Genomic DNA, 26459 nt, shown 5'->3' with positions numbered 1-26459 from the left:
TGAGTGCACTCTCTGAGATTAGAGAGGTATGTATCAACTCGTCTTAGTTAAGGGGAATAACAGTTTAATATGAAAAGAAAATGGTGGAGTATCCATTTAAGAAGACTACTCAAACTACTAAAAAAATATTACTTAAAGGATGGTTTCTCTCTTAATCATATCAAGAAAGTTGTATCACTCTGACATTTTTTACTCTATCTCCCCCAATAATATAAAAATAAATGTTGAAATAACTAATAGATCCACATGAAACAACTTCAACTTTTCTTTGTAGACAACGGGTCTCTATTTATTTTGCAGACATCAAGATGTATTTTCTGTGGTATTGTATCTTTCATCTGTTTCTATGACAACCTCTCAGGTGAAAGTAGTGACTGGAAAGGATGGACAGACGGTGACTCCTGTTGCTATAGCTACACAACTCCCACCCAACGTGTCTGCAGCGTTCTCCGTTCAGCAGCAGTTCCAGGTGATGGAGGCTTCCTCACTGGAAATGTGAAGGAGGATTCATTGAGAACATTTCAAATATTTGTAACACTCCGTATGGCAGGGCTTTTATTATGTGGAATGAGAGAATTGTGACATTAGACATAAGTAGGCAAGATTTGAGTTGAGGTTAACAGAACTGTTTTTGCTCCGTGTGAACGAGACTCACTTTGGTTTGTTTTCCTTCTCACAGACTCAAGTCGGGGTGGCAGGTGGCAGCATCTCTAACCCTGCGGACATGGAGGCTTTCAAACGGCAGCAGGCCATGGCACAAGCAGGTAGGGCGACGTGGGGGACGCAGGGCAAAGGTGGAGGCCGGTTTTCTTTGTTCTTTATCCCCCTTTTTGTTTTCTGCCTTTCCGTTTGCTGTCGTTAGTTTCCTTTTCTCCCCTTCCAATTTGCTTCTGCTTACTCAGTATTCCAGCATCTTTCCCCAGCTCTGTGTTTAAAGCCTGTAATCCAGAAAACAGGGAACGGAGCTTCCCAACAGCTACCTGCTGGTGTGCAAACATCATTGCCATGTGCCAAGTGTTTTTTTTGTTTTTGTTCTCCTTCTTTTTGTTTTCTTGTTCTTTATCTCATTTTTTTTTGGGAGGGAGGTCTTTTGCGTTTTGAGGGTATTGTGTGTTTTGCATCCCAGATCAGGCTAAGAGGTCCCGGATGGAAGTGGGTCGGCATGGGATGATATTCCAACACCCCGCCGTAACTGCTTTAGGATCTCCCGGCGTTCCCCTCCAGCAGCTCATGCCGACTGCCCAAGGTAGGAGCGCCGCTGCGTCTCGGGCCAGGTCCGCTCTTGTGTCCGTTATTCAATGCTGCTGGAGGTCAGGGTTCATTCCAGAGTTCCCAAAGTTGATCCCACCTTTTTTTCCAAGCATCATCTACCAGTTGTGATCCACTTGTTGGGACTCAGTTCAGTCTCAGTTCTCATCTCAAAATCTTTTGCTAACCATCAAAGGGACAGCTGAGCAGAAGACACAGCTGAAGACCAATTTGGAAAACATCACTTTTTTTCATTTATGATTTGCTCATTAGTTCCTTGAGCCATTCACCTCATTTGTGTATGTTCTTCTTCGCCATAATGGCATCTCTGATTCCATCCATGGTTCATCAGATGATGAGTCCTTTCTACTGGGATGTCCTCTTTCACACCGTGTTTGTTTTCCGTTTAGTTGTGCGGTTTTTATAGTTGACATCTCCTCTCCTGATCCTACAAAGATCCTCCTTCACTTCCCTAAACTCAAATTGGAATATCAATGCATTTTCAATCTTGGTTCCCTTCATCTAGCAAGTTCTTTTCATTTCTCCATCATATTTTCAGTTCCCACCCTCATCTCTTCGGTTCCCATAAAATTCCCTCATGACCTGATGGTGAGGAGCTGATAGTGGCGCTCAGGAAAGCTCTTATAAACCAGCAAATTAACCTCGGAAACCTCCAAAGAGTTGAAAAAAAGTCTGTAGTTGGTCATTTTGCTCATGATGAAATGCTAAAAGAGGGAGATACTTTGTGTTTACAGCTGGGCTTTACCTTCTTGTGTGCTAAACGTCCCTTGTCATTCCTCTGCTATACCCTCTGCTTTGCTGTTGTTTAGCACGTGTATTAACGCAGATGTTTCAGACATTACCTGCTTCATGCATGTCCATGAAATGTGTCAGTGCTTCAGTCGTGTCCATTTCCTTTCCTTCTTTTGAGTTCTTCTCCTGTTTTTAATTTTATTTATTTATTTTAAATGTTGTTTTCTTGACTTTGGTTTCTTTTAATATCTAGACTTATTATAGATCAGTGGTAATGCATGATTAGTTTGGTTCTTCATAGTAGTATTCTTAAGCATTGAATGAAATATTTTAATTTTCACATTTACGAGTTCTAATTTTCCATTATTAGAACATGTAAATCTACCTTGAGTTTTGTTATTTAGTCATTGTGACATGATCTGTATTTTTCATTAATGATCCCTTTTCTTCAGCATTGTGTAACACATTGCTGGTTACTCATAACATCATACCCATAAAATCAAAAGTTTGGTTGAAACATAAGCGGGTAAAATGTCTGCGTTCTATTGCACTCCACACAATCAAAATTAAAAATAGACTTTTAGAACCATGAAGTATTGTGGCATTATTTTCATGACAATTAGACATCTTAATGTACTATATGGTACTTGATTTAAATGGTTGTAATAATTATGTAAGAAAAAAAAATCAAGCTTTATTTATTTATTTATTTATTTATTACAGGCTGTTTAACATTTTTACATCAACATTTTTTTTTTGTACAGATTTTAAAATGTTACATAGTCATTATATAACGTATGATTAAATGCCACAAAAATAGTACAATAAATAAAATCATTAAGGTATTGAGAAATGGAGTTGAAATGTTTTAATTGTCAAAAATAATCTCAATTCAAATACTAATCTTTATTTTTCAAGCAAAGTAGAATTTGGGGGTGAAATATGACTCAGACATGTTCTTTCACTTTATCTTAAAACAAGAACAAATTTGTTAGGATATAAAGTGTCACTTTGTGAGCCTTTCAGAGAAACAGACAAGACAATATATGGTTTCAAATTCTTAATTTTTTCCCTTTGGAATTCTTCCTTGCTCCCCATATCCATCTATCTGTATCTCCTCTCTTTCCTCTCTCTACTCTGTTTCCTTCATCTTGCCCCGTGAAACAGGAGGCATGCCCCCCACCCCACAAACAGTCCAGATTGGTGGGCAGAAACAGAACCAGCAGCAGTATGACCCATCCAAAGGTCCCCCGGTCCAGAACGCCGCCAGCCTTCACACGCCACCCCCGCAGCTTCCAGGCCGCCTACCCCAGGGTGGGATCCCCATGGCGGGTCTGCCTCTCTCCCTGTCCCAGGGTCAGGCCATGTTGGTGGACCAGCAGGCTCCGATGTCTGGGGGTCAGCTCCAGGTGAAGGTTCAGGGTACTGGGGCCGTGCTGGCTCCGGTTAACCCACACGCACAGCTGCAGGCACAGCTTCAGCAGATGCAGTCAGGACTCCACCTCCAAATGCAGCAGCAGCAACAGCAGATGCAGCAGTCGGTCATGCAGCCTGGACAGGCAGTGAGTATGCTTAAAAAAAGACTGTGCCAAGAAAACATCACGAACCACATTGAGAAGCATGTCTTCCGTGTTTGGAAAAGCTTGTTCTGCTTACTGTGATAGTAATAAAAAGTGTGTTATGATGGGCATGTTTGTGATTTGCCTCTTAAACTTTTGGGCCGTCAAAAAAAAAAAATCTTGAAATTTGTTTGACACTTTTGGAAATTAAACGCAAAACCAATATGAATATATCATGAATATTCAATACATATTGCACAGCCCTATTACAACAGTAGACAGTTTTACAGTTCATCTTCCCTTTTGTTTTAGACTGTGACGCTTGTTCGTCCGGGATCAGATTCCTCCCAGCCTGCCCAGCGTTTGATGTCTAACTCTCTCTCCAACGCTGCCATGTCTCCTGCTCCTCTCACTTCCCCGTCCTCTCTGCCCTCCCAGCACCCTTCTGTCCCGGTCCGCACCCCCTGTACTGGCCCCAGCCTCTCTTCTGTTGCCCAGTCCAAACTCGCTTCCACGAATGGCACCTCCGGGCTGAAAATGTCTGGGCTGGGTCAGAATCCGGTCGGGCAGAACTCACAGGAAAGCTCTCAGGACAAGCAAGCAGAACAAGCCAAGTTGGTGAGAACAAAACATTATGATTGTGTATATGTTAATATCAGCTAAAATAGGTTACTTGTAGTATATGCTGCCTATAATAACAAGATTGTCACATTGCTTTGTAGGAGAGTCACGTGCACCAGCGCATTTCAGACCTCCGTAAAGAGGGCCAGTGGTCAGCTAGCCGCTTACCCAAGCTGCAGGAGGCCTGCCGGCCCAAATCCCACTGGGACTACCTCCTGGAGGAGATGCAGTGGATGGCGGCTGACTTTGCCCAGGAAAGGCGCTGGAAGATTGCTGCTGCCAAGAAGGTGAGAAGACTCGCACTCTGTCTGTGATATTAGCAATGTCTCAGACAGTATTATTTGAGCCAATTGAGTGGTAGTGACAGTGATAATTTGTTATAGAGCAGGCTTAAATTCTGCTTTGATTTTGAGTTCAATATCATCTCTGTCTGTAGCTTGTTCGCACATGTTCACGTTACCATGACGAACAGAAGAAGATGGTGGAACGTGAGAAGAGAGAGGAGGAGATGAGGCTGCGGCACATTGCCAGCACCATCGCCCGTGGGGTTGACTACTTCTGGTCCAACATCGAACAGGTACATTTACTAATTATTAATACCACTATTATTTTGGTTATTTTATTATTTATATACTATTATAGTATTTATTATTTTGAATGAGATTTTTTTTTTCTATAGTTTAATTTTAATTTTATGTGTATTTTTCATTTTAATTAGTTCAATAAAATATATATTTTAATTAAGATTTTATTTGAAGTTTTTAGTTTAGTTTTAGTAATTTTAGTACTTTAGCTTAAACATTTTTTTTTTTTCCAGTAAGTTGATAGGGCAACATTTCTAATTTTTTCATAACAATTCTAAGGAGCCATTCACACAGAATGTGCTTTTGTGGTAAAAAGAAAAAAAAGACAACGCTCAGATCAGTGGGAAAAAAAGAAGCATTTTTTTAAAGCTGAGCTTTTTTTTTTTTGTATTTTGGAGCTGCGTTTTTTGGGTTGAGGCGCTGCAAAAGACACGAGACCCGAGCGCAATGGTCAAACGCTTTCGTCTAGTGCATGTTTACAATGAAAAACAATGGAAAAGAGATGCAGTGAGTGTAATGTAAAAACGTGAATAATTGATTTCTTTCCCTCTTACCACAGGTTGTGGAAATCAAGCTGCGTTTTGAGATCTATGACAAACAGCAAAAAGTTCTCAGCCTGCAGAAGGCTGCAAGTAAAGGTGAGATTAAGGAATGATTATATCTGACCTGTCTTAACTGTTGGTCAACGTTTATTAATTCAGAGGAGGCGATGTATTGTTACAGGTCATTGTGCTAAACCGGCCCAGTCATCCAGAGAGAAATCCGATAAAGAGAGTAAAGGGGTAAGGTCTTCTCCATGAGTTCTCATTCCTGCTTAACTCATCCTCTCATTGTCCACAACAATCTTCAAACCTCTTTTTTTCCACCTTTAAGCAGGAGACTGGCCCATCCCGCAAGAGAAAGTCAAGCACCTCGCTGTCAGATGTAGAGGGTACATACTGCATTTCTACAGAGTTAGCTTTTGTGTGCGCGTCTGTGTGCACTCTGCTGAACGCTCTGTTGTTCTTTTGCAGTTGAAGATGAGGAAAGTACAATAGAAGAGCAGGAGGCTACAGAGGGCACGGCTGATCAGAAAGCCGAGCTGGCCGATCTAACAAAAGAAGGCAAGTTTTACATGTCAGACGTTTGGTCATGTAAATAAAGACAGCTAAATTCTAATGTTCAACAGTATATATTTGTCATAATTTCTGCAGGTGAAATCGAACTGTCAAACATAAACTTTGAGTTTCTGTGTTTGATATGCATTAGTTTTTCTCAAATGAAACTGTAAAATGCTTGTGAAGTGACTCTTAGAGCAGCTCTGGAGAAGTTCATGCATTCATGTCTTCATATAGAGAGGCGGCAGAGGCTGAAAACACTCCGAGTGTCACGCATGCTTCAGTGTGTGTGTGTGTGTGGGGGGTAAATTAAACCAGACAAAGAGACACTCGGAACATGCAGGATTCATATTTAAATGGTCTGTGTGGTTTAATATTCACAGACTCTATTCTATATCGCAGTTCAAGTTAAGTGAAAAGTGACCTACTTTTGATTTATTCATCCAAGATTTGACAAATTCCGTGAAATTCCGCGTTATACAGTAAATTCAGATTTTATGACTGGATTTCAGGATTCCGTCTGTGTTTTCCGCATAGTGGAAATCAAAGGGCCCTACACTACTATAAACTATGTGTCTATGTCTTGTAGCTGAAGTGCCATTGGATGATCTGGTGAAGCAGTACGCTGGTGCTTACGCCGAGGGTTTTGAGTGGCCGCAGCCTTCCATCCAGAGCGAGGATGAAGACCGAGAGGAAGCTGATGGTTTGTCTTAATAACTAGAGCAATTGTTCATACATTCTCTACAGAAGCCCTGAAATACAAAAAAATACTTTTGAAAGTGTATTGATTTGATGTTGCAGGTTTTTTTAATGCTGTTCTCTGTTCAGACATGAATTCTCCATTGAACAGTCCACATGAGGCAGTGCTGATAGACTCTTTGCTGAGTGTGGATCAGTACCGTGGGGCTGAGAGGATGGCTTCTGGCTCTGATGGGAAGCCCACAAAGGATATCGCTGAGGTTGCTGCAGCAACAGACCTGATTCTGCCCAAAGGCAGCGCCAGGACCACTCTAACTGTGAGTCGCTTAAGCTTTTACTCACAGGGACTGAATTAAACAAAAAGATCAAATATTCAATTGAGTGGTTAATTCAAAGTGTGCTCTCTGTTTGATTGCCTGATGACTCATTATCCCTTTTCATCTCAGAGTCGTTCCTCTCCTCCTGCTCTGCTGCACGGCTCTCTGAGAGAGTACCAGCAGGTCGGGGTGGAGTGGCTGGCAAACCTCTACCGGAAAAACCTCAACGGCATCCTGGCTGATGAAACCGGCCTTGGCAAAACTGTACAGACCGTGGCTTACTTTGCTCACTTGGCCTGCAACCAGGGTACCACCACCAGCCACTTCTAGCACATTTATAGCAAGACAAATGTTTTCTTATGGTGTCATAATTTTTGTTTTGTTTGTGAATTCACACATTTTGATGTCATGTGGGTGTTGCAGGTATCTGGGGGCCTCATTTGGTGGTGGTGAGGACCTGTAAGCTGCTGAACTGGGAAATGGAGTTCAAACGCTGGTGTCCTGGACTGAAGATACTCCTGTACCTCGGCAGCCGAAGGCAGCGCAGATACAAGAGATTGGTATGAACCATGTACTTTCACATACCAGCACACACTTGCTGTAAAGGCAGCCCTGTTGTCAGAGAATTTTTTTGGCATTCGATAATTCCCGAAAATAGTTTTCAAATGAGTTGGTAGGTCATTTAAATTCGTGGTTATTAAGTGGGCACCTTTTTTTCCCACTGTCGTCTAATGTGTGCAGAGGTGGTGTGAGCCCAACAGCTTCCACGTGTGCGTGACATCATACAAGCTTCTGCTGAAAGATCAGTCTCACTTTATGAGGAGGCGATGGAGGCACCTGGTGCTGGATGAGGTGCAGCTCATCAAGAATATGACCGAGAAACACTGGGAGACCATCTTCAACATAAAGAGGTTAGGAAATATGGCAAAACACTGGAACAATTTGTCCATTTGGTATCGATATTGGTGTCATGTTCTCGATTTTTACATTTGAGAAAATATTTACAGTGCATTTGGTAGATTTTAACTGCTGTTGTTACTGTAATTGTTACTATAATACAGTCAAAAAATATTTTCACTTATTGAAATAAAGCTAAACATAAATATTAAAAACTTAAAATTGACTGAAATAGTTTTTATTGTTTTTATATTAGGCAAAATTGTATAGAAATGTAATATTCATGTATCCATTATTGCTTATTTGCATCTTCATATCGATGCATCCTTACTATTTAAGAATTGTAAAAGTTAGATTTTTTTTTTTTTTTTTGTCTTCTCAACAGTCAGCAGAGAATCCTCTTAATCAACACACCTCTGCAGAACACTCTGAAAGAGTTATGGACCATGATCCACTTCCTCCTGCCTGGAATCACTCACCCATACCTCAGCTTCCCCATCAAACCCGGCACTGATCAGAACCAGGACTACTGCCACAAACTGGTCATCAGACTCCACAGGGTGAGGCCTGATGGAAGTTGTTTCTGGTGACTTTAACACAGGACGTTGTGCCTTTGGTTCACTACCTTTCATGACCACCACGTTCATCATTTTTCTTTGTTTTCTTCCTTTCTGCTGTAGATGATTCAGCCCTTCATCCTGCGTCGTTCCAAGAGAGATGTAGAGAAGCAAATGCCCAAGAAGTACGAGCACATTCTCAAGTGCCGTCTGTCCAAGAGGCAAAAGAGCATGTACGAGGACATCCTCATCCAGCCCAGGTCAGTACATTACACACTCAGCCAAACACACCTTAACCAGCTTATCTCCAAGTCATCCATTTTGAGTGGTTCTCTGTTTTTCTAGTGCACAGGAGGCTCTAAAGACAGGACATTTTGTCAGAGTCCTGGAAGTTCTAATGCAGCTGCAGAAGATCTGCAACCATCCAGACCTGATCCAACCCAGAGACACACACAACTCTTACATATGTCAGCCACTTCAGTACAACACCCCATCATTACTGCTCACCGCACTGCAGCAGGACCAGTGGAAGGTAAGCAAGAGAAATAAACACATGGACTGTGCATGATGGAGGTTTCCTGACTAATAGGCCACTTTCTGTTCCAGACTGTAGATATGTCACTGTTTGACCTGATTAGTAACGAGGGCAAGTTGACTCGTTATGAGGCAGAGGAGACTCTGCCAAAACTCAGAATGACCAAACAGCTGATCGAAGAGATATACAGTGCACGTGACCCACCAGCACGTCCCAGACCATGCAAGATCAAACCTATGAGGTGACCCACCACTCTCATATCATGATGAATTCTGTAATGGAAACAAGCATGATGAAACTTGACTGTGGTTGGCTGTAAATTTCCCTACAGTGATAACAGGGCATATTATTTGTAAATGAGACAATACAGTGTTAATATTGATGCTGGTGCTATTGTTTTCACACCAAAAATCATTTCACTTCCTAGAATGATGTAATTATGGAACTGGTTCTTGTTAAATATAATGGGTATATTACTTAATACATGGTAAACAGTCAAGGCTGTATAGTAGTGATTATTACTTTTGTTTTTATGACATGTATGATGGGGAGATGACAATGTACCACAGGAATGGCCCAGATAGGTTGATGCTGACTTTCGGATGTTTTTAACTTCAGGTTGTTCCAGCCAGTGCAGTATGGGACTAAACCAGAGGGGCGTCTTGTTCCCATGACTAGCAGCACCACTCCAGCCCCTCGTGCCACTGCTGTGACTACTGCCCCCACCACCACTACCAACCCTGTTACTGCTGCTCCTAGCACACAACCCAGGGGCAAATCACCTCTTACCACAACCACTTCTGCACAGAGTAAGACCCTAACTTCTTACACACACGTGTTCCCACACTTAGACCCATAACTCACAGTCTGCAAGTTTTTGTGAAGTGGTATGATATTTATCATTTCATGGTATTTTTGCTCATGAAAATGAGAAAACATGCTCATGTCAGTTATTTGTACCTTTTTTGTGTTGTTTGTTGCCATCTCTGATCTTGGTGTTAGTTAATTACTTAAACTAATATAAAATTAGGGATGTTTTTGGAGGCTTGGCTGAAATCCCTAACCCTAGAATTTTCATTTTTGGTTGAACTATCCTGAACTATAAAGGGTTAGTTCACCCAAAAATGAAAATTCTGTCAGTATTTACTCACCCTCATGTTGTTCCAAACCTCTATGTGTTTATTTGTTCTACTGAACACAAAGGAAGATATTTGGAAGAATGTTTTAATCAAACAGATCTAATTCCCCATTGACTTCCATAGTAGGAAAAAATACATACTATGGTAGTCAATGGGGAATTAGATCTGTTTGATTAAAACATTCTTCCAAACATCTTCCTTTGTGTTCAGTAGAACAAATAAACACATAGAGGTTTGGAACAACATGAGAGTGAGTAAATACTGACAGAATTTTCATTTTTGGGTGAACTAACCCTTAAGTCAGCATGAAATGGAATTGACTCAATGACTATTATTTTTTTTCTTCCATATTTGTCTGGGAATTGATTGGATCATTGTTGTTTGTTAATTGCTGTTATCTCATGTGAGTTGCACACATCATCATAGAAGAAATGTCATTTCAAGAGGAGAGGAAGTACATATTTTTTATTGATGATTAGAAGGACATAGGTATTTAACATAAATGATGATAGATCCGTAGTGTGTCCAGAACTCTGGCTGTGCATTTGGCAAGCACCACTCAACAAAAATCTGTATAATAAATAATATAACCTTGATTGTGTGTTAACAGATAACAGATTTTCTTTAATCCTCCAACTCGGTTTGAATGGTCTGTTGAGATTGTTAACTCCACCTCTTTTTCCTTAGCCTCCGCAATCAAAAGCTCAACAGGACCACTCTTATCAGGAGCCACCCCTAACCCCCTCTCTACCCCTCTGGCTATGGGTGTGACCGGGGTCACTGCTATGCCTGCTGTGACCCCTCACGCCCCTGCCGCCCACCCCCTCCAGCCCAGTTTGGTAACCCAGAGGCTGGTGCTCAGCTCCCAGGCCCAGGCACGCTTGCCTAGTAAGTGGCCTCCCCATCACCGACAGCAGATCGGCCCTCTCCTCTGCACTCTCCCTTGTGCACCTGCACTTAAACGTTTCCTTATTATCATGCCCTCAAGCACAGCAGTAAACAACCTGAGTAAAGATCAGAGACAACGGTACGTCTCTGCTGAAGTGGGCTAGCTTTCATACAGACCTCCACCAGAGAAACTAATGGTAAAAATTCAACCCGTAGTGTGTCTGCAAACAAATCGGCACCGTGTCTGCTGACATATTTCCGGTTTGATTTGAAGTGTGAAAATATTTGACTTCAGCAGATGACCTACGGCGGTTTCTCTCCTCACCCTTTGTAAACAAGCATGAGTCCACCAGATCTCTCTCCGGACTGCACCCGCTGCCTCCTTTTTTTGACACATTCGTTCCCTTCCCTTTATGCTGGTTTCCGTTCTGCATTTTAATGACTAATCTCTTTTTTTTGTGCAGTTCAGCTGAAGGATGATCCAGAAGCTTTCTAATGTTTTTGCTTTTCACTGCAGCTTTTCTTCAGAGCCGTTTATTTCATTAGCTGTTTTTCCACTGTCGGGTCATTGCGCACTAGGGCTAAAAATGAGACGGCTGGGGCCAAATTATCGCCAAAATCAAGTTGCGTTACCACTGTTATACCAGTAGCCCCGCAGCGCTACTGCTTGTTCTCAAAATGAGCATCACAGAAGTGAACATTTGGTCTTTGCGTTAAGACTTTAAGTCTCGATATTTGATTAATGACTTACAAGGAAAAATGTTGCACAAATTAGTGAAGATCGAACTGTTGTTAATCTCACATTAAAAGAGAAAATGCAAACTTATTCAGCTGAACCTGCTTCTGTTTATTTGTGAAACAATATTGATAAAATATCATTTTTATGTCACATTTCTTTAGTAAGAATTTCATCTCTCCTGTCTCACTATACTGTTATCCTTTCAGATAGAGCAACAGAGGGAGCTCACACACAGAAAACAGGAGTCGTATGAGTAACCGGAGTATATGTAATGTATGACATGTGGGTGCATTAGTCTGGTATAAACAACGGCACAGGAAATAGAGAGATGAAACCAAATAAATACATGCATATGATTTGTCTTTATGGTTCTTAATCTTAATTATATGTATTTATTATGCCAATGATTAGCACAGCCTTAAGCATTGCATATAAATACATTTCTGCATCATAATGTGATCAGAATCACCATAGAATCGCAATCAGAAATTATTTCATATACTCACTGGTGTCTGAAAGTGAGTTTAGAGCTAAAAAAATATGTTCAATGTCTTCAAAGTTTTTGTTAGCTGGTAGCTTGATATAAAAACATGGGAAATGAGCAGCGATGTTGACCCTGTCCTGACTCCGATGAACTCTGCCTTTGTTCATGACCACTCCTCAAGCCTCAGTTGACCCGCAAAAACCCTTGGCCTTTGACTCAGTGGAATCCCTAATGAGGCACTATCAAGCCACGGAAGTGGCAGTGGAATCGCTACTGGCCCTGGCACGCACTAGCGCGCTCACTTTTGGCTCGACAGTGGAAACACGGCTATTGTCCTTCTGTGGTTGAAAAGAACATCATGCTTATGGGCGCTGCTCCCCATGTCACATGTTACTATTGTTACATGGAAAATCTTTTAAATGAACAAAGATTTTCTCCCACTTTTATACTCTGCTAAACAGGTCAGACTGATATCAGTTTGTTTGTTTCAGGTTTTTTCGTTTAACACGCCCTGGTCACGCATGTCTCTTTCCGTCCTCACCCTGAAACTAACTAATATGTTTTTTGTTTTGTTTGTTTTTTTTTCTCAGAGAGAAATTTTCAGATGCTTTGCACTGTAATTTAACATTAGTCATTTTTCCCTACTGAAGGTGGAGATGTGGTGAAGGTTGCTCAGTTAGTTGGACAGGGCCGCATCACCCAGCCAGAGACCCCAGTGACCCTGCAGTTCCAGGGAAACAAGTTCACCTTGTCCCCAAGTCAGCTGCGACAGCTCACCACCGGCCAGCCCCTGCAGCTCCAAGGTACACTCGGTAATGTCCAGCCCGTGTTCATCCATTCCTCTCTCTGTCTCATTTCATTGCCATGTTCAGTCACTTGTGCCAGTTGGTTTTATGTGTGTTCATTGGGCTAATGCGACGCTTGTATATGTATGTGTCTGCATTAGGCAACATCCTGCAGATTGTGTCAGCCCCCGGACAGTCTCTTCTCAGGCCACAGGGACCACCTATGGTGATGCCTACCGTGCCCCAGGCTGTGCCTGTCCAGAACTCCTCAGGCACGCCACCTCCTGCCACCTCCACACCACAAGGTAAGGCACTGGTCCATCCTAAAGCTGATTGTTATTCTCAATATTGTGAATATCAATATCGACCGTCACCTAAATCAGTGGTTCTCAACCTTTTTGCCAACAAAAGGACATCTATGTAGGTTAAAATGTTTCTGCTACTTGTTGTTCCTGTACCTGCTTTTAGCTACTTGTTTTAAGTTTGTTTGTTGTTATTTATAGCAACTATGACTAGTTATGTATATTAAAATATATAAAAGTGTTTTTTATAATTAAAAGATAACAAATATATTTATAATTTAATATACAATTATAGCAAAATGATTTCCTGAATGATTCCATTTCTTTCCCCACTAATTGTGCTAAATGAAAATAAAGGCAGAAAGGGCAAAAAAACTAAAATAAATAATATAATTACATAACTCCAAAATCAATAGGGGCTCTATTTTTTAGGGTTTAAACTCTTAATGCCCAATGAATTTACATGACCTTTCTAGTTATTTCAAGCTTTTCTAAAATAATTTAAATCACTAATAGATCATTTCTATGATGTAGTAAGCTCACTTAAGAACTTTAGTTAAAGTTTCAGAAGTTTCATATCATTTGACATATGATATGTAAATGTATTGTGTATAATATTAACTGCTGTATTTTACAATTTGTGTATTTATGCAACTCTTGTATTTTTTGCAACTAAATATTTTAGAGCTTGACGTTGCTATATTTGTTATAGAAATTTAAAAAATAAAGGTTTTTATTGTTTATTATTATTTATTTCAATTTTAGACATTTTTTAAATCTAAGTCAAATAACAAATTTTAAGCCATTTTTTGCCCCTTTGAAAGTGTGCTGAGGCCCCCTAGTTGTTCCCGGCCCCCTGGTTGAGAACCACTGACCTAAATATGTGATATTAAGCTCTCTGTCTGCCTGTTTCCATACAGCAGCCAACACAGTCACTCCAGCTAGCACAGACACGGAAACCAACGCTAAACACTCAGCTAACGCCACAACACAGGTGAGTTTGGAAGACATGTTAAAGGAAATAATGAGGTCCATTGAATAGTTGAATAGAAACCAAACCTTGTCTTTGTGTCTCTTTAGGAGTCAAGTGAGGAAAGGAACAGGCAGCTAAAAGAGCGCCTGGCTAGTTTATTACATGCAAACGACCGGCGGTCCTCGCGCTCTGTGCTGTATGGCTCAGACTTAATCAAAACCTGCTCCATTTATGTGGGGCGCCCTCCACCGGCCTTCCCCGCTCCCCAGCACTCCCGCTGGTCGTGGGTTGGCAGAGACAGTTGCATCAGGGCTCAGCAGACATGCGTGTCCACAGTGGCTCCACTCCGCTCAGCGATTCTCTCCAACACGGAGCAGGAGGAGGCAGCATGCATCTTGTTGAAGAGGTCTGGGTTTGACGATGAACTCCTTGCCATGAAAGCAGTTTTGTGAGCTTTTTGTGATCTAATTCTGCTTCCTGTTATATTTTAGGTTCTCCTGCATACTTCCCGCTGCTGTGGCCCCTCCCCCTCAGCTGTATGCGTCCAATCCTCCACCATTTTACAGTATAGCACAAAAATCATTCAGGCGCAAGCTACAGGAAGTGTCTGCTCCACACAACGCAGAGATCCGGAAGTTAGCCTGTCCTCCTGTCACCAGCTTCCCTGACAAACACATGCTTGAGATGGATTCAGGTGTGCACAGCTGCACCTCAGCACTTTTTCCTTCAGATTTTAATTTTACAAAAACTATTGATATTTAGTTGAGCATATCATCATATATTATTCGATCCATCCTATGTGACCCTGAAGACTGAAGTAATAATGAAAAATAGTGAAATAATGAAAATTTAGCTTTGCATAAAAAAATAATAATTTAAAAAAATTTAAAAAACTGTAATTATATTTCACAATATTGCTATTACTGAATTTTTGCTTAAATAAATGCAGCCTTGGTGAGCATAAGAGACTACTTTCAAAAACTTAAATCGGTAACACTTTATTTGAAGGGGTGTGCGTAAGACTGACATGACACTGTCATAAACATGAAGGAGTCTTTATGAATGTTTATGACTTTTGTCATTAAGTGTCATTTGGTAAATTATGACACTTTTAATGCAAAGTTGAGATTGTTTAAAATCTCTTTGTTAGCACAACTTGACATTAACAAAGACAAAAAATGTCTTGATTATGACAACTGAAAATAAAACCGATATAATGGTATACATTTTCTTGTGATATAATGTCCCTGTATCTGATTGCAGGAAAACTAGAAGCGCTGTCCATCCTGCTGCAGAAGCTGAGCGTCGAGAACAAACGAGTTTTGATATTCACCCAGATGGCTAGCATGCTAGACATACTGGAGGCCTTCTTAGACCACCATCACCTCACCTATGTACGGCTGGATGAGAGTCTGTCATTGGAGGAGAGACGGGTAAGAGACCTGGAGTAATATATTCACTGTTGCTCTCTGTTGCCCTGGCTAAGTCGTGGTCCTGCTGAGGCTGTAGTGGTTTCTGGGCTATAATTGAAAGGGCGTATCATTGAGCGTTCTTCCCTGCCTGTTTAATTTAGTTCCACACAAGCCCCTTTTCCACCAAAGCATTTTGAGAGCTGGTTCGGAGCCGGTGCCTGCACCCGAACCAGTTCTTTGTGTTTCGACAGCCAAAGAACCAGTTCGCGGCCGGGAAAACTGGTTCCAAAGCGGCACCAACTCTTTGCTGGACTAGAACCGTTCTTTTACCACGTCATGCATACGTCGGGGGCTGGGGCGGGTTTAGATGTGTTCTAAACATCTTTTCTGACCATTGCAAAGCAAGGAGAAACTGCAGAAACAGTTATTTATTTATTTATTTTTTATTTGAAACATAAGCAAAGAAGAAAACTGTCACGATTGAGAACAAATAAATGGAAAGAAAAAAGACACAAGACAGGGGTACATAACTTATCAGAAAACATTACATATCAAACGAAAAGATTAAAAGACTTACGTATTTCAATTGTTTTTAAATTTTTCTTGGTATACGAGTTAGAGATAACCCCAAAGCAATGTACTTGCAAGCGTTTCTAGCGACTTACACAGTGACATAACGACGTCGTTCCCTGGGCGCTCTAGTTAGTGGAAAAACAAACAGGTTCTGAACAGGTTCGCAAGTTGAACCAACTCCGAACCAACTTTAAACCAGCACCAGCTCCGAACCAGATCTTTTTGGGTGGAAAAGGGGTTACAGAGCCTCAAAAGATGCTTGCATATCAATTAAACACCATCAACCCCACTACTATGTGATCTTGGTCATCTTGTATTGAAAATGCAATGCTTAACTTATGTCCCATTTGATTTCAGGTACAGGTCAAAAGGTTTAACCGCAACAGACAGATCTTCTGCACCATCCTGACCAATCGCTGCTGCTCGGCCATGGGTCACGTGTTTGACGCAGATACAATTGTGTTTTACGACACAGACCTAAATCCCAGTATGGACATGCGCACGCAGGAGTGGTGTGACAAGATCGGTCGCTCCAAAGACATCCACATCTACAGGTCCGACTGATGGACTTATGAAATTTAAGTTACATGTCAGGTTTATTTTTTTGTAAGCTTTTATACTGACGCTGTGCTCTGTCAGGTTGGAGAGCGGGAACTCAATTGAGGAGAAGCTCTTGAAGAATGGCACTAAAGACCTTATACGAGAGGTGGCTGCACAGGGGATGGACTACACTCTGGCCTTTTTAACACAGGTAAACACACATGTACGGTCGTTTACTTCATGTACACCCAATCATGCACTTTAATGGTCATGTGATTACTGTAATCTTTTAACATTGAGGGATGGTTTAGAAAACCTAGTAAGTTATGAGATTACATTTCAGTCAGGATGTGACCTGTAAAGGCAGCTCACTAGGTTTGGGAACATGACTCTCACAAGCCACATAATGCTCACATTATGAATATGTGCTGGCCTTTCACAGCGCACCATTCAGGATCTGTTTGAGGTAGAGGCCGGCTCTGGAGAGAAAGTGGAAGAGTTTGTGGTTCTCCACCAGGAGCCCTCCCCATCTGAATCCATCCCCCCTCACGTGGCCAGACCCTACATCCAGGCCCTGAATACCATCCGCCTGGACACCCAATATGAAGATGAGGAGGAGAAGACGGAGGTGAATAGCGATAAAGAGGAAGTGGGAGGACAGAAAGAGATTGATGTGGAGGAGGAGACGTCACAGTTAGAGGAGCTGGCGGCAGTGATGGAGCAGGTGAGGTTATAGAAAATGAATGTTAATTGAAAATTTCTTTGATCTTGTACTCATTTTAATGCCTTGTCACTTATTTGCTTACTATTTTGTGCAAACCATATTATGATAATTCATTATTATCTGAATATAACAGAAAAGCATTTGAAATATAAATCTTTCTGTAAAATTATAAATGTGTTTACTCTCACTTTTGGTCAATTTAATACATCCATGCTCAATAAAACTTTAAACTACATATTTCTCACACATAAAAATACATTCCAAAAAATGAGGAAGAGATGTGATGTATTGATTGAAGTTTGTGGTGTGTTGTCTAGCTGACTCCTATTGAAAGATACGCACTGCACTATCTGGAGTATCTGCACATCAGCGAGGATGAACAGGTTATAAAGGTATGAAAACGATTTTAGGTATGACAATGAATGTGTTATCCCCATCCTGTGAATACTTCAATGCAGATTGTTTAATTGTCAGTGTTTGTGTGAATTGCAGGAGCGCATAGAGGCTGCTAAGAGAGGCTGGGAGTTGCAGCAGCAACAGAAAGTGAAGGTGGAGAAAGAGGAACAAATGATCCTAGAAGATGAGGAGGATCTGTTCACCTACACCAGAGAGGATGCATACAACATGGTACAAACATATTCTAATGTGCTTTTCAGTAGGAAGTTATGTCATGTAGTGTAGATTCGATAACTCTTTCCTCTTTACAGGAGTATGTGTTCGAGAATGAAGATGGACAGACGGAATTAATGCCGGTAAGTTGAAGACTGCAAACTTTTAAAATGTTTAGGGTAACATCTTTTTGTCGTTTTTTTTTTTTTTTTTTACATAGTAGGCTAATTGGAAGAAGAAGATAAACAATACGCACGACAGTCCGTTTTTGTCCGCCAATGCTCGTTAGATCGAAAAATAATGTCATCATAGGCTATATCATAATGATTTTATGTGAACCTGCCTTATTATTGCAATAGCCTCCTTTTTAAACAAATTAGTTTCAATCAATGTAAACTATTCGTGTGATTATGTCTCTGCGCAATACACACACATTACCGCGGGATGTCTGGTGTTCATTTCATTAACTGTGGACAATGGTAGCTTATTTAACCTGTTAGCAGTGCGCCGACACTCTGAAGCGTTTTTTTTGTAGCCTATAAATGAATGTATGTCCAAAAACCGGATAATGTCATACTTTTTAGTAGTGCTATCGTGGCGTAATAATCTGTTTGGTTGTAAATGTATTACCTGAATGAAATTAAATCGAATCCGTGCTGTGGAATCATTCATTCACAGACATACGAAGATGTTCAACTAATAAAGATCTTCATCGCTGGCAAAAATATGATGCATTTGCAGATTTGCTTTCACTAGACTAAACTGTAGGTTCACAGCCACTTCATCCAACGCTCTTGATGTTCTTAAATCTTCCTGTTACTTATGACTCCTCGAGTGTGAATTGAAAGCGCTTCAGACAATTTAGTGCGTGAGGAACTGAACAGATCAACTGATTCGCGAACTGATTTAGACAGATCTGACAACTTGTTTGATGAAGTCTTAAAACAGAATCGACTCAAAAGAGTGATTCATTTGTAAGTGAGCATCGCTCATGCCCATACATAGGATACAGCGCGCTAGGAATAAACTCATTTAACAAAGAGAGGAATGTCACGCAACGTAACAAAGCAAAAGAACACCTTGTGTCCCTGACAGGAAAATACCCTGCTGCGCGATCTGTGACAGTAGGCGCGGCGTCAATTATGTCATACTACATATAATTAGAATTGCCCAAAAATTAGGATTGCGCGAAAATATAACGATATTCAAAAAAGCTATTTATGATCCCAACCCAACTTTGATTAACGGCGATATTTTTTTTTTATCGCCCGATAAGAGTCTCATGTTAATGGCCCAGCACTTATATATATATATATATATATTATTGCCATTATTGCCTGATTTGTCTCTTTTTTTTTTTTTTTTTAGGTGAATATATTTTATTTGTTTTAGATTTTGGTGTGAAATTCTTAAAGATTCACCCCAATTTTTAATCAGAGAGCTGGAAAATTGTTTCTAACTCTTACTGTTGCTCTAATCTGTAGCTGTGGACTCCACCAACCCCTCCGCAGGATGATAATGATATCTACATTGACTCTGTAATCTGCCTCATGTATGACACTGCGCCCATGCCTGAGTCCAAACTGCCCCCGGTCTACGTTCGCAAAGAGCGTAAGAGACACATGGACCCATCAGGTTTGACTGCTCAAGAAACTCTGCCGACGTCTGAACTTACTGTGGTCAAACAGATGCTGAATTCTCTCTCTTTCTCTCTCCCCGCTCTCGTCAGCTCTGGGGCGTAAGAAAAAGAAGGGCCATGGAGAATCAGTGATTCCTCCGCGCTCTCTCTTTGACAAGGCCAGTCTGCTCAAGGTAAGGCGGGAAGGCAAAGATCAGAAAAAGAACTTCTCTCTGAAGCAACAGGCTCCCTTCGCCAAACCGCTGCCCTCACTCCTCAAACCAGCCATGGAGGCTGGACAGGACAACCCTGAGTGGCTCATTAGCGAGGACTGGGCCCTGCTGCAGGTACTAGACCCATCACGTTATCACATTATCATTGGTATTATGACCACACAGTTGCGTGTTGGATGGATAAACTGAGGTTGTAATTCTCTTTCCCCCTATTTTCACCAGGCTGTTAAGCAGTTACTGGAACTTCCTCTGAACCTGACCATCGTGTCTCCAGCTCACACTCCTAACTGGGACCTGGTGAGCGATGTGGTTAACTCCTGCAGCAGGATTTACCGCTCGCCAAAGCAATGCCGTAGCCGCTACGAAAATGTCATCATTCCAAGAGAGGAGGGCAAGGTGAGAGATTGTACCAGTTTCACCTGGTTGTGAGTTCTCTTATTTATTTTCTTTAACATTTTCTTTGTGATGACATTGTCCTACAGTTAATATATGAAGCTAACCCTAAGAAGAACAAGACCAAGAGCATTTATAAGGTATGTAAAACATAAAAAACCAATGTAATTTCTAATTTTGACCATTTGTATTACATTGTTTAAGTTAATACATTTTTAGCTAAATGATTTTTATATGTACATTTCTGAAATGCGTAACTTTGACAGTTACCTCTGATAACAGATCACTCTAAATTGTAATTTGCAATCACATGCATTTTCTGTAAAGCTGCTTTGAAATGACGTATATTGTGAAAAGCGCTATACAAATAAATGTGAATTGAATTGAAATGATTTATGTATTGGCTAGTTTTGGTTTAGTAACGCTTCCTTTCTTGCACAGTCCAAGAACAGTCGTCCTCTGCGCACATGTCAGATCTACACACAGGATGACAACGCTACACAGATCCAGTTGTACAACAGCCGTTTTGAGCTCATGAAAATCATCGCTAGCAAGAGGAGCCCACCCATAAAACCACTGTATGTGTCGGCATTGTCCAACAAACAAACAACATTAAAATGAATGATGCAAAAAACATATATTTTTATCATATTTGATTGTAATTTTGTCAAAGCAAAAAATAGAATCCTCTTCATAATTTTGGGTGTTTTTGTTTCTAGACTGGGCATGAATCCATTCCAGAAGAACCCCAAGCATGCCTCTGTGCTGGCTGAGAGGTATTCACTCTGTCATGATGTCGTTGTGCTTATATAAAATAAGTCCTGAAGTCCTATCAACTTCTAATATTGGACATTTTGGACTGATCATTTAAAAAACAACTCAATGTTGGCAGATAAAGTTTTCAAAATATTGTACACATTTAGTCACATTTGCTATTCATTTGTGTTTAAACCGCATCTCATTTTTTTCTTTCTTTGTGTGTACAGCGGTATAAGCTACGACAAGCCTCTGCCTCCTATCCAGGTTGCCTCTCAGAGAGCTGAGAGAATCGCAAAAGAGAAGAAGGTTTGATTTAGTTTGAGAATTGCTTAAAAACGTCCATTTTCAAGTTCAATTAAATATACACTACTGAACATACACTACAGTTTTGATCAAATAAATGTAGCTTTGCATAAGAGAGTTTATAAACATTTAAAAAATCCTACCAATCCCAAACTTTTATTTTTAATTTTAGCTTGTTTTCAAACCTCCTATTTTTTTTTCCTCCCTAGGCACTAGCTGAACAGCAGAGGGCTCAACAGTTAGCCCAGCAACAACAGCAGCAGACTACAGGAGCCGCCCAGCCTCAAGGAGCTGCCGCACAGGCTCAAGCCCAGCCACAGGCCACTGCTGCAGGCACACAGGTCACCGGAGTACCTCAGCCCAACCAACCCGGAGCGACAGCAGTCGCCAACACCGCTGTACTGGTTAGACTCTTATAATACTGCATGTTAAATCTCACACTTGACCTTGCATACACCTGTATTTAGCTGTAAATTACCATTAAAATTACAAGATGACTGTTAATACCAGGTCTTAGCCTTTTCTATAGAACGCCTATGTTTTTCATCTATACACTAACATTCAAAAGTTTGGGGTCAGTAAGATTTTTGATCTCTAAGGCTTCAGAAATCATTCTAATGTGCTAAATGTTTAAGACACATTTCTTCTTATTATTAATAGCCTGGTTTCCATTACAGATTTGTTCCGCAAGACTTTTTCAATTATTTTCTAAATGTTAATAAAAAAAACTATTGCGAAATGACTGCGTTTCCATTAACCGATGTTATGCGACGAAATTTTTTGTTTTTTCCTCTTGAGATAAAGCATTAATGGCAAGGAAAGACCCTTATACTTAGGAGTGGCTACTCTCTCTCCTGTCTGCTTTGAGGTCTTGATAAATTGTGGCATTTCTTTATTGTTTAGAATCCAGTATTCCCATATTTTTTTTGTTATTTATGAGTTTAATAAATAACTTTCTCATCTTCTGTCCAAATATACCACGCCATCTTAAAGAATGATTGACTTGCGTACGTACACCAAGTGACCTGTAAATGCAGAAAAAACTGTTTCCGTTGCAGTTTTGTGAAATATTCCTTTTTCCGGATTGCCTAAAAAACACCTCATCCAAGTGTAAAAACATTTTTGCGATATATGGGATTTTTTTTTATGAAATTGATGTTTATATTGGCTTTATTTTCAATTTCCACAATTTCAAGGTAATGGAAATGTAGCTGTTGTTATATTATTATTATCAAACAAAATGCTGCTCAATATTTTTATACAAACCTTGATGCTTTGTGTTCAGGATTCTTTTATGAATAGACAGTTCAAAAGAACAGCATTTATGACTTTCTAAGTAGGGATGCAAATACATCCCTACAATACAGCTGGATTTTTGAGGTTAGCACGCCATATATAGCTGGTAGTCCACTCCGTTTTGACCGCCTCGTGTTTGGTTTCTTTTTTTTGCCACCTCAAGTTTGTATCGGGTCTCTCGCGTGAGAATCTTGTGTCATGTTCGCAATGTCCAGTTAGCCGACAATTAATCGATTAACCGTTTACATCCCTACTTCCAAATCTTTTGTAGTATTATAAATGTCTTTACTGCCAATATTTATCAGTTTAATGCAACCTCAAGCATTAATTTCTTCACAATAACAACTGTACTGACCCCACACTTTTGATCAGAAGATTATTATATACGATTACTGAAGTGTAAATTTGATCTTCTTGTTTTGTTTTTGTTGGTTCTCAAGACTGGAGCTATCAAGACCACTGCAGTGGGCACAAGCATCCAACCAGGTATCATCACATTACACAACTGTTTTTTTTTTTTTGCTTCAGTTGTGAGAGCTGTTGACATGAGTGCTCATTCATGTATATTTCTATCTAAACTTCAGCGACGGCTACAGTGAGTGGGAATGTGATTGTAAACACTGTGGCTGGAGTTCCTCCCGGTCAGTTCCAGGCGAATAAACGTCTGGCATCTCCAGTCATACCTGGAGCCCTGTCTGTGAGTCCTACCACCCTCATAAGAGCGCACATTTGATTTAAAATGGATTAAATTTGATTAAAATGTTGTTGTGTAGGTTTTTCTTCATTTGTACCACTTTGTTCTGTTTATTTGTTAAATATTTGCTCCCGCAGACGTCAGGAACAGCCACAGCTCAGGTGGTTCACACTCAGCAGAGACCAGTGCCTACAACAGCTGCCCCAGCAGAGGTCGTTACCATAGCGACGGGTCAGAGCGTGAGAGCCGTTACCCCAGTGACCGCATCAGCTGTGGTGTCCACTAATCTGACTCCGGGTCAGTCCCAAACACGCACGCTGGTGGCTCCAGGTAGACCAAATGCCATCCTTAGAGAAGCCATGCGTGTTTTGGGTTCTCTGGTGGCGAATCGATTCAGAGAGTCACACTTCCGCATTGTTTGTTTTTTTAATATAACCATAATTAGCTGGACTGTCTGCCATCGCTGTGTTTTTACATCATTTTTTTTTTTTTTGCTTCTCTAGCTCCAGGTATGCAGTTGCCTCAGGGTAAGCAACTCACTCCAGCTCAATTCCAGCTCATCCGACAGCAACACTTACAGCAGCAGCAGCAGCAACAACAACAACCACAGGCTACATCTCCACAGATCAAAGCAGTAGGAAAGCCTCAGCAGGTACACATACTCTTAATATGGAAGATGTCATATCCAGTAGTGTCACTACTAGTTTATCTACATTTATCAGTAGCGTGGTGGTTGTGTCGCTGTTTTCTGAATAAAATAGTTTTTCAGTAACGAAGCTAGTGTAGCGGTAGCGTCCACACAAGCCACATTTTCCCAAGCATTTATAAAGCTTAAGCTCCAATCGGAAATACAACTACTAAGTATCACTGATGCTGGATCAGTAAGTGACGGTGACTACTAATTCGTGTTTTACGTTGGTTGGCAACCATAGGGCCATATGATTTCATTCCTACACGACACGTTGAGGAAAATACGGACTGAATCGTAGAATAACTTTCGTTAACAATCGTACCACTGGACAACAGTGTGAAGACAACATTGTTAACCAAGAAGTTTTTGTATACTGACAAAAAGAGAGATGTTTAGGCTACATTCTGCTAATTCAGTGATATGAGCAGCTGAACGAATACACTGCGTGTTTTAAATAGCCAAAAAAAAAAATATGGAAAGGCAATATGTGGCGGCCAGTGTTGATTCTGTGGTGAACCTTCACGAGTTAGTCTGTGTGGGAAAAACTGCAATATATTAACCAATATTTGCCATTTTAGCATTAACTGCTCTTTATTTGAGAAAGTATATTTACTCGGGCACTATTTTAACTATTGGTTGCAGTGTTTAGTTTCTTTTTAGTCATGTTTTTAACTACTGGTTCTCTCCAGGAGTTGCTGAAGAAGCAGAAGCTCCAGATGGCGGCAGTATCTCAAGGTCAGCAGGCTGCATCGACTCAGCAGCCGCAGCAGGTTCACACCACACCCGCCGCTACAGGCAACCCTCAGATAGCTGCAGTCGCTGCACCCAGACCGGGAGCTGTGCTCACTGGAACTACTGTCACCAACTTACAGGTGACCAGACTGGTAAGCACATAAACACACACACCTAAGACTAAACCTTTCACATACTGTACATCTGGGTGCATAATCATTTATATATGCCTTCTCATTCAGACTCGTGTCCAAGCCCAAGGAACCATTCAAGCTCAGCAGGGTCCAACCGCCCAGGTGACTCTGACCAAACCACCTCCTGTAGTCTCAGTTCCTGCTGTGGTCTCCTCCGCTGGAGTCACGACCCTTCCTGTCACTGTGGCCGGCATTAGTGTCGCCATCGGACAGACGCAGAAAACAGGTAATGGCTTGCTCTGAAACAAGTGGAGAATGACATTATTTGCTATGGGTTACACTTACTGGTCAGTAGAGCTGCACGATTAGTCTTTAAAAGATCCCCATCTTGATTCAAACCCCCGTGCGATCTTGTTTTTAAATGACAACGATTCTCCATTGTCTATTAAAGCTTTGATAAAAATCGCACCGGAAGATTCAAAACTGTTTTTGTGTTTCTGATGAGCCGGAGTGAGCAGTTACCATGTATAGGTATGAAACCGCTTCACCAGTCTTTTCAAGTCTTTTCAGTCGTTTGAAGTCTTTTCAAACACAGTCTTGTTAATTCTGTTACAAAATATTATTAAAATACTTATTATAATAAGAGTTAGTAGTTCAGAATCGGATAAAAATACTGATGCCTACGGTAGCAATCAAAATAGAGCAAATGAAGCAAATAGAGCGAGCGAAGTTTTTATAAATCATTGAATCATTCATTCACAGTGTAATCATTTTTTTTTTTATTCAGATCAATTAAACATTTTAATAAACTGCACTGCAGCGATTAACATTTTGTCGGAACCTCTAGTAAATTAATTTGTTTAGCTATCTGTTCAAAACCGTGGAAGAATTGTGATCTCTGTTTGAAACAAAATTTGTATCCAGAATCGTACAGCTCTACTTGGCAGTTAGACTTGTTGCAGTCACACTGTTGTTATTGTTAACTCAAAATATTAAATGTTTTTTTTGTGATTTTAATATAGCTAACATAAAATATAAATGTTTGATGAAAATGTAAATTTAAAAAAAAAAAACGTAGGGCCTGTTTACACCTGTTTTTACTGATCGGATAGCTATCTGATTTGTTAAAAATGTTCCATTTACACTTGGCCACATAAATGTGTCTGCAAAACGAATATAAATCCGATCTTCAATTCCCGCGCTTTTATGCAAATTTAACAAAGTTCATGTGAACGAAAGCAACATAGCTGCATTTTATTTGTCATCAGCTAATCTCAAGATCAAAGACTGCAATAGGAGAAAGAGCAGCATCAGCACTGGTAAGATAATTTAGTCTCACTACTTTGAATGAAGATGATTGTTTAGCGTCTACGGCGCCTTTCAGTTTCATTTGCGGCAGTTTGAACGTCAGCTTGCTGAGGAGATACTAAGATACTCATCTGCGGTGGATGCGTGTTGCGGTGGCACCTTCATATCTGTCTATAACATATCAAATAGCCTATAACACGCTCCCACATGGTTATTATTTGACATTTTGGGAGGAGTAAGATTTACATATGTAGCAGCAACCA

The 26459-nt window shown here is 40.6% G+C and overlaps 1 protein-coding gene across 14 annotated transcripts in view; it reads left to right on the top strand.

Annotated features, from left to right (window-relative positions):
* The window catches only part of ep400 (E1A binding protein p400), a 37469-nt gene that overhangs the window by 5385 nt on the left and 5625 nt on the right, over positions 1-26459 (top strand). For 2 of the 14 annotated variants that reach the window (XM_089119496.1, XM_089119493.1), the window contains exons 3-51: positions 362-469; positions 680-764; positions 1127-1246; positions 3169-3563; positions 3873-4178; positions 4283-4468; positions 4618-4758; positions 5325-5403; positions 5489-5547; positions 5639-5696; positions 5779-5868; positions 6452-6565; positions 6691-6878; positions 7008-7185; positions 7302-7438; positions 7620-7789; positions 8161-8335; positions 8456-8592; positions 8678-8864; positions 8939-9108; positions 9486-9676; positions 10694-10894; positions 12765-12929; positions 13064-13207; positions 14125-14198; positions 14285-14583; positions 14669-14871; positions 15441-15610; positions 16520-16716; positions 16802-16913; positions 17145-17426; positions 17744-17818; positions 17919-18053; positions 18134-18178; positions 19520-19670; positions 19765-20000; positions 20109-20282; positions 20369-20419; positions 20721-20857; positions 20999-21055; positions 21266-21344; positions 21551-21745; positions 23078-23123; positions 23222-23334; positions 23469-23661; positions 23835-23983; positions 24712-24906; positions 24997-25174; positions 26157-26207. In XM_089119496.1, coding sequence (XP_088975622.1) covers positions 362-469; positions 680-764; positions 1127-1246; positions 3169-3563; positions 3873-4178; positions 4283-4468; positions 4618-4758; positions 5325-5403; positions 5489-5547; positions 5639-5696; positions 5779-5868; positions 6452-6565; positions 6691-6878; positions 7008-7185; positions 7302-7438; positions 7620-7789; positions 8161-8335; positions 8456-8592; positions 8678-8864; positions 8939-9108; positions 9486-9676; positions 10694-10894; positions 12765-12929; positions 13064-13207; positions 14125-14198; positions 14285-14583; positions 14669-14871; positions 15441-15610; positions 16520-16716; positions 16802-16913; positions 17145-17426; positions 17744-17818; positions 17919-18053; positions 18134-18178; positions 19520-19670; positions 19765-20000; positions 20109-20282; positions 20369-20419; positions 20721-20857; positions 20999-21055; positions 21266-21344; positions 21551-21745; positions 23078-23123; positions 23222-23334; positions 23469-23661; positions 23835-23983; positions 24712-24906; positions 24997-25174; positions 26157-26207 — 7381 coding nt within the window. The remainder of the gene's footprint in view (positions 1-361; positions 470-679; positions 765-1126; positions 1247-3168; positions 3564-3872; positions 4179-4282; positions 4469-4617; positions 4759-5324; positions 5404-5488; positions 5548-5638; positions 5697-5778; positions 5869-6451; positions 6566-6690; positions 6879-7007; positions 7186-7301; positions 7439-7619; positions 7790-8160; positions 8336-8455; positions 8593-8677; positions 8865-8938; positions 9109-9485; positions 9677-10693; positions 10895-12764; positions 12930-13063; positions 13208-14124; positions 14199-14284; positions 14584-14668; positions 14872-15440; positions 15611-16519; positions 16717-16801; positions 16914-17144; positions 17427-17743; positions 17819-17918; positions 18054-18133; positions 18179-19519; positions 19671-19764; positions 20001-20108; positions 20283-20368; positions 20420-20720; positions 20858-20998; positions 21056-21265; positions 21345-21550; positions 21746-23077; positions 23124-23221; positions 23335-23468; positions 23662-23834; positions 23984-24711; positions 24907-24996; positions 25175-26156; positions 26208-26459) is intronic. The other 12 variants (XM_089119494.1, XM_039681632.2, XM_089119495.1 and 9 more) reach the window with 12 other exon arrangements.

The sequence above is a fragment of the Pimephales promelas genome, chromosome 14, assembly GCF_988280905.1.
Source record: "Pimephales promelas chromosome 14, fPimPro1.hap1.1, whole genome shotgun sequence".
Taxonomy (NCBI): domain Eukaryota; kingdom Metazoa; phylum Chordata; class Actinopteri; order Cypriniformes; family Leuciscidae; genus Pimephales; species Pimephales promelas.
Note: the sequence above shows the minus strand (reverse complement) of the source record. Positions and strands in the feature narration are given on the sequence as shown.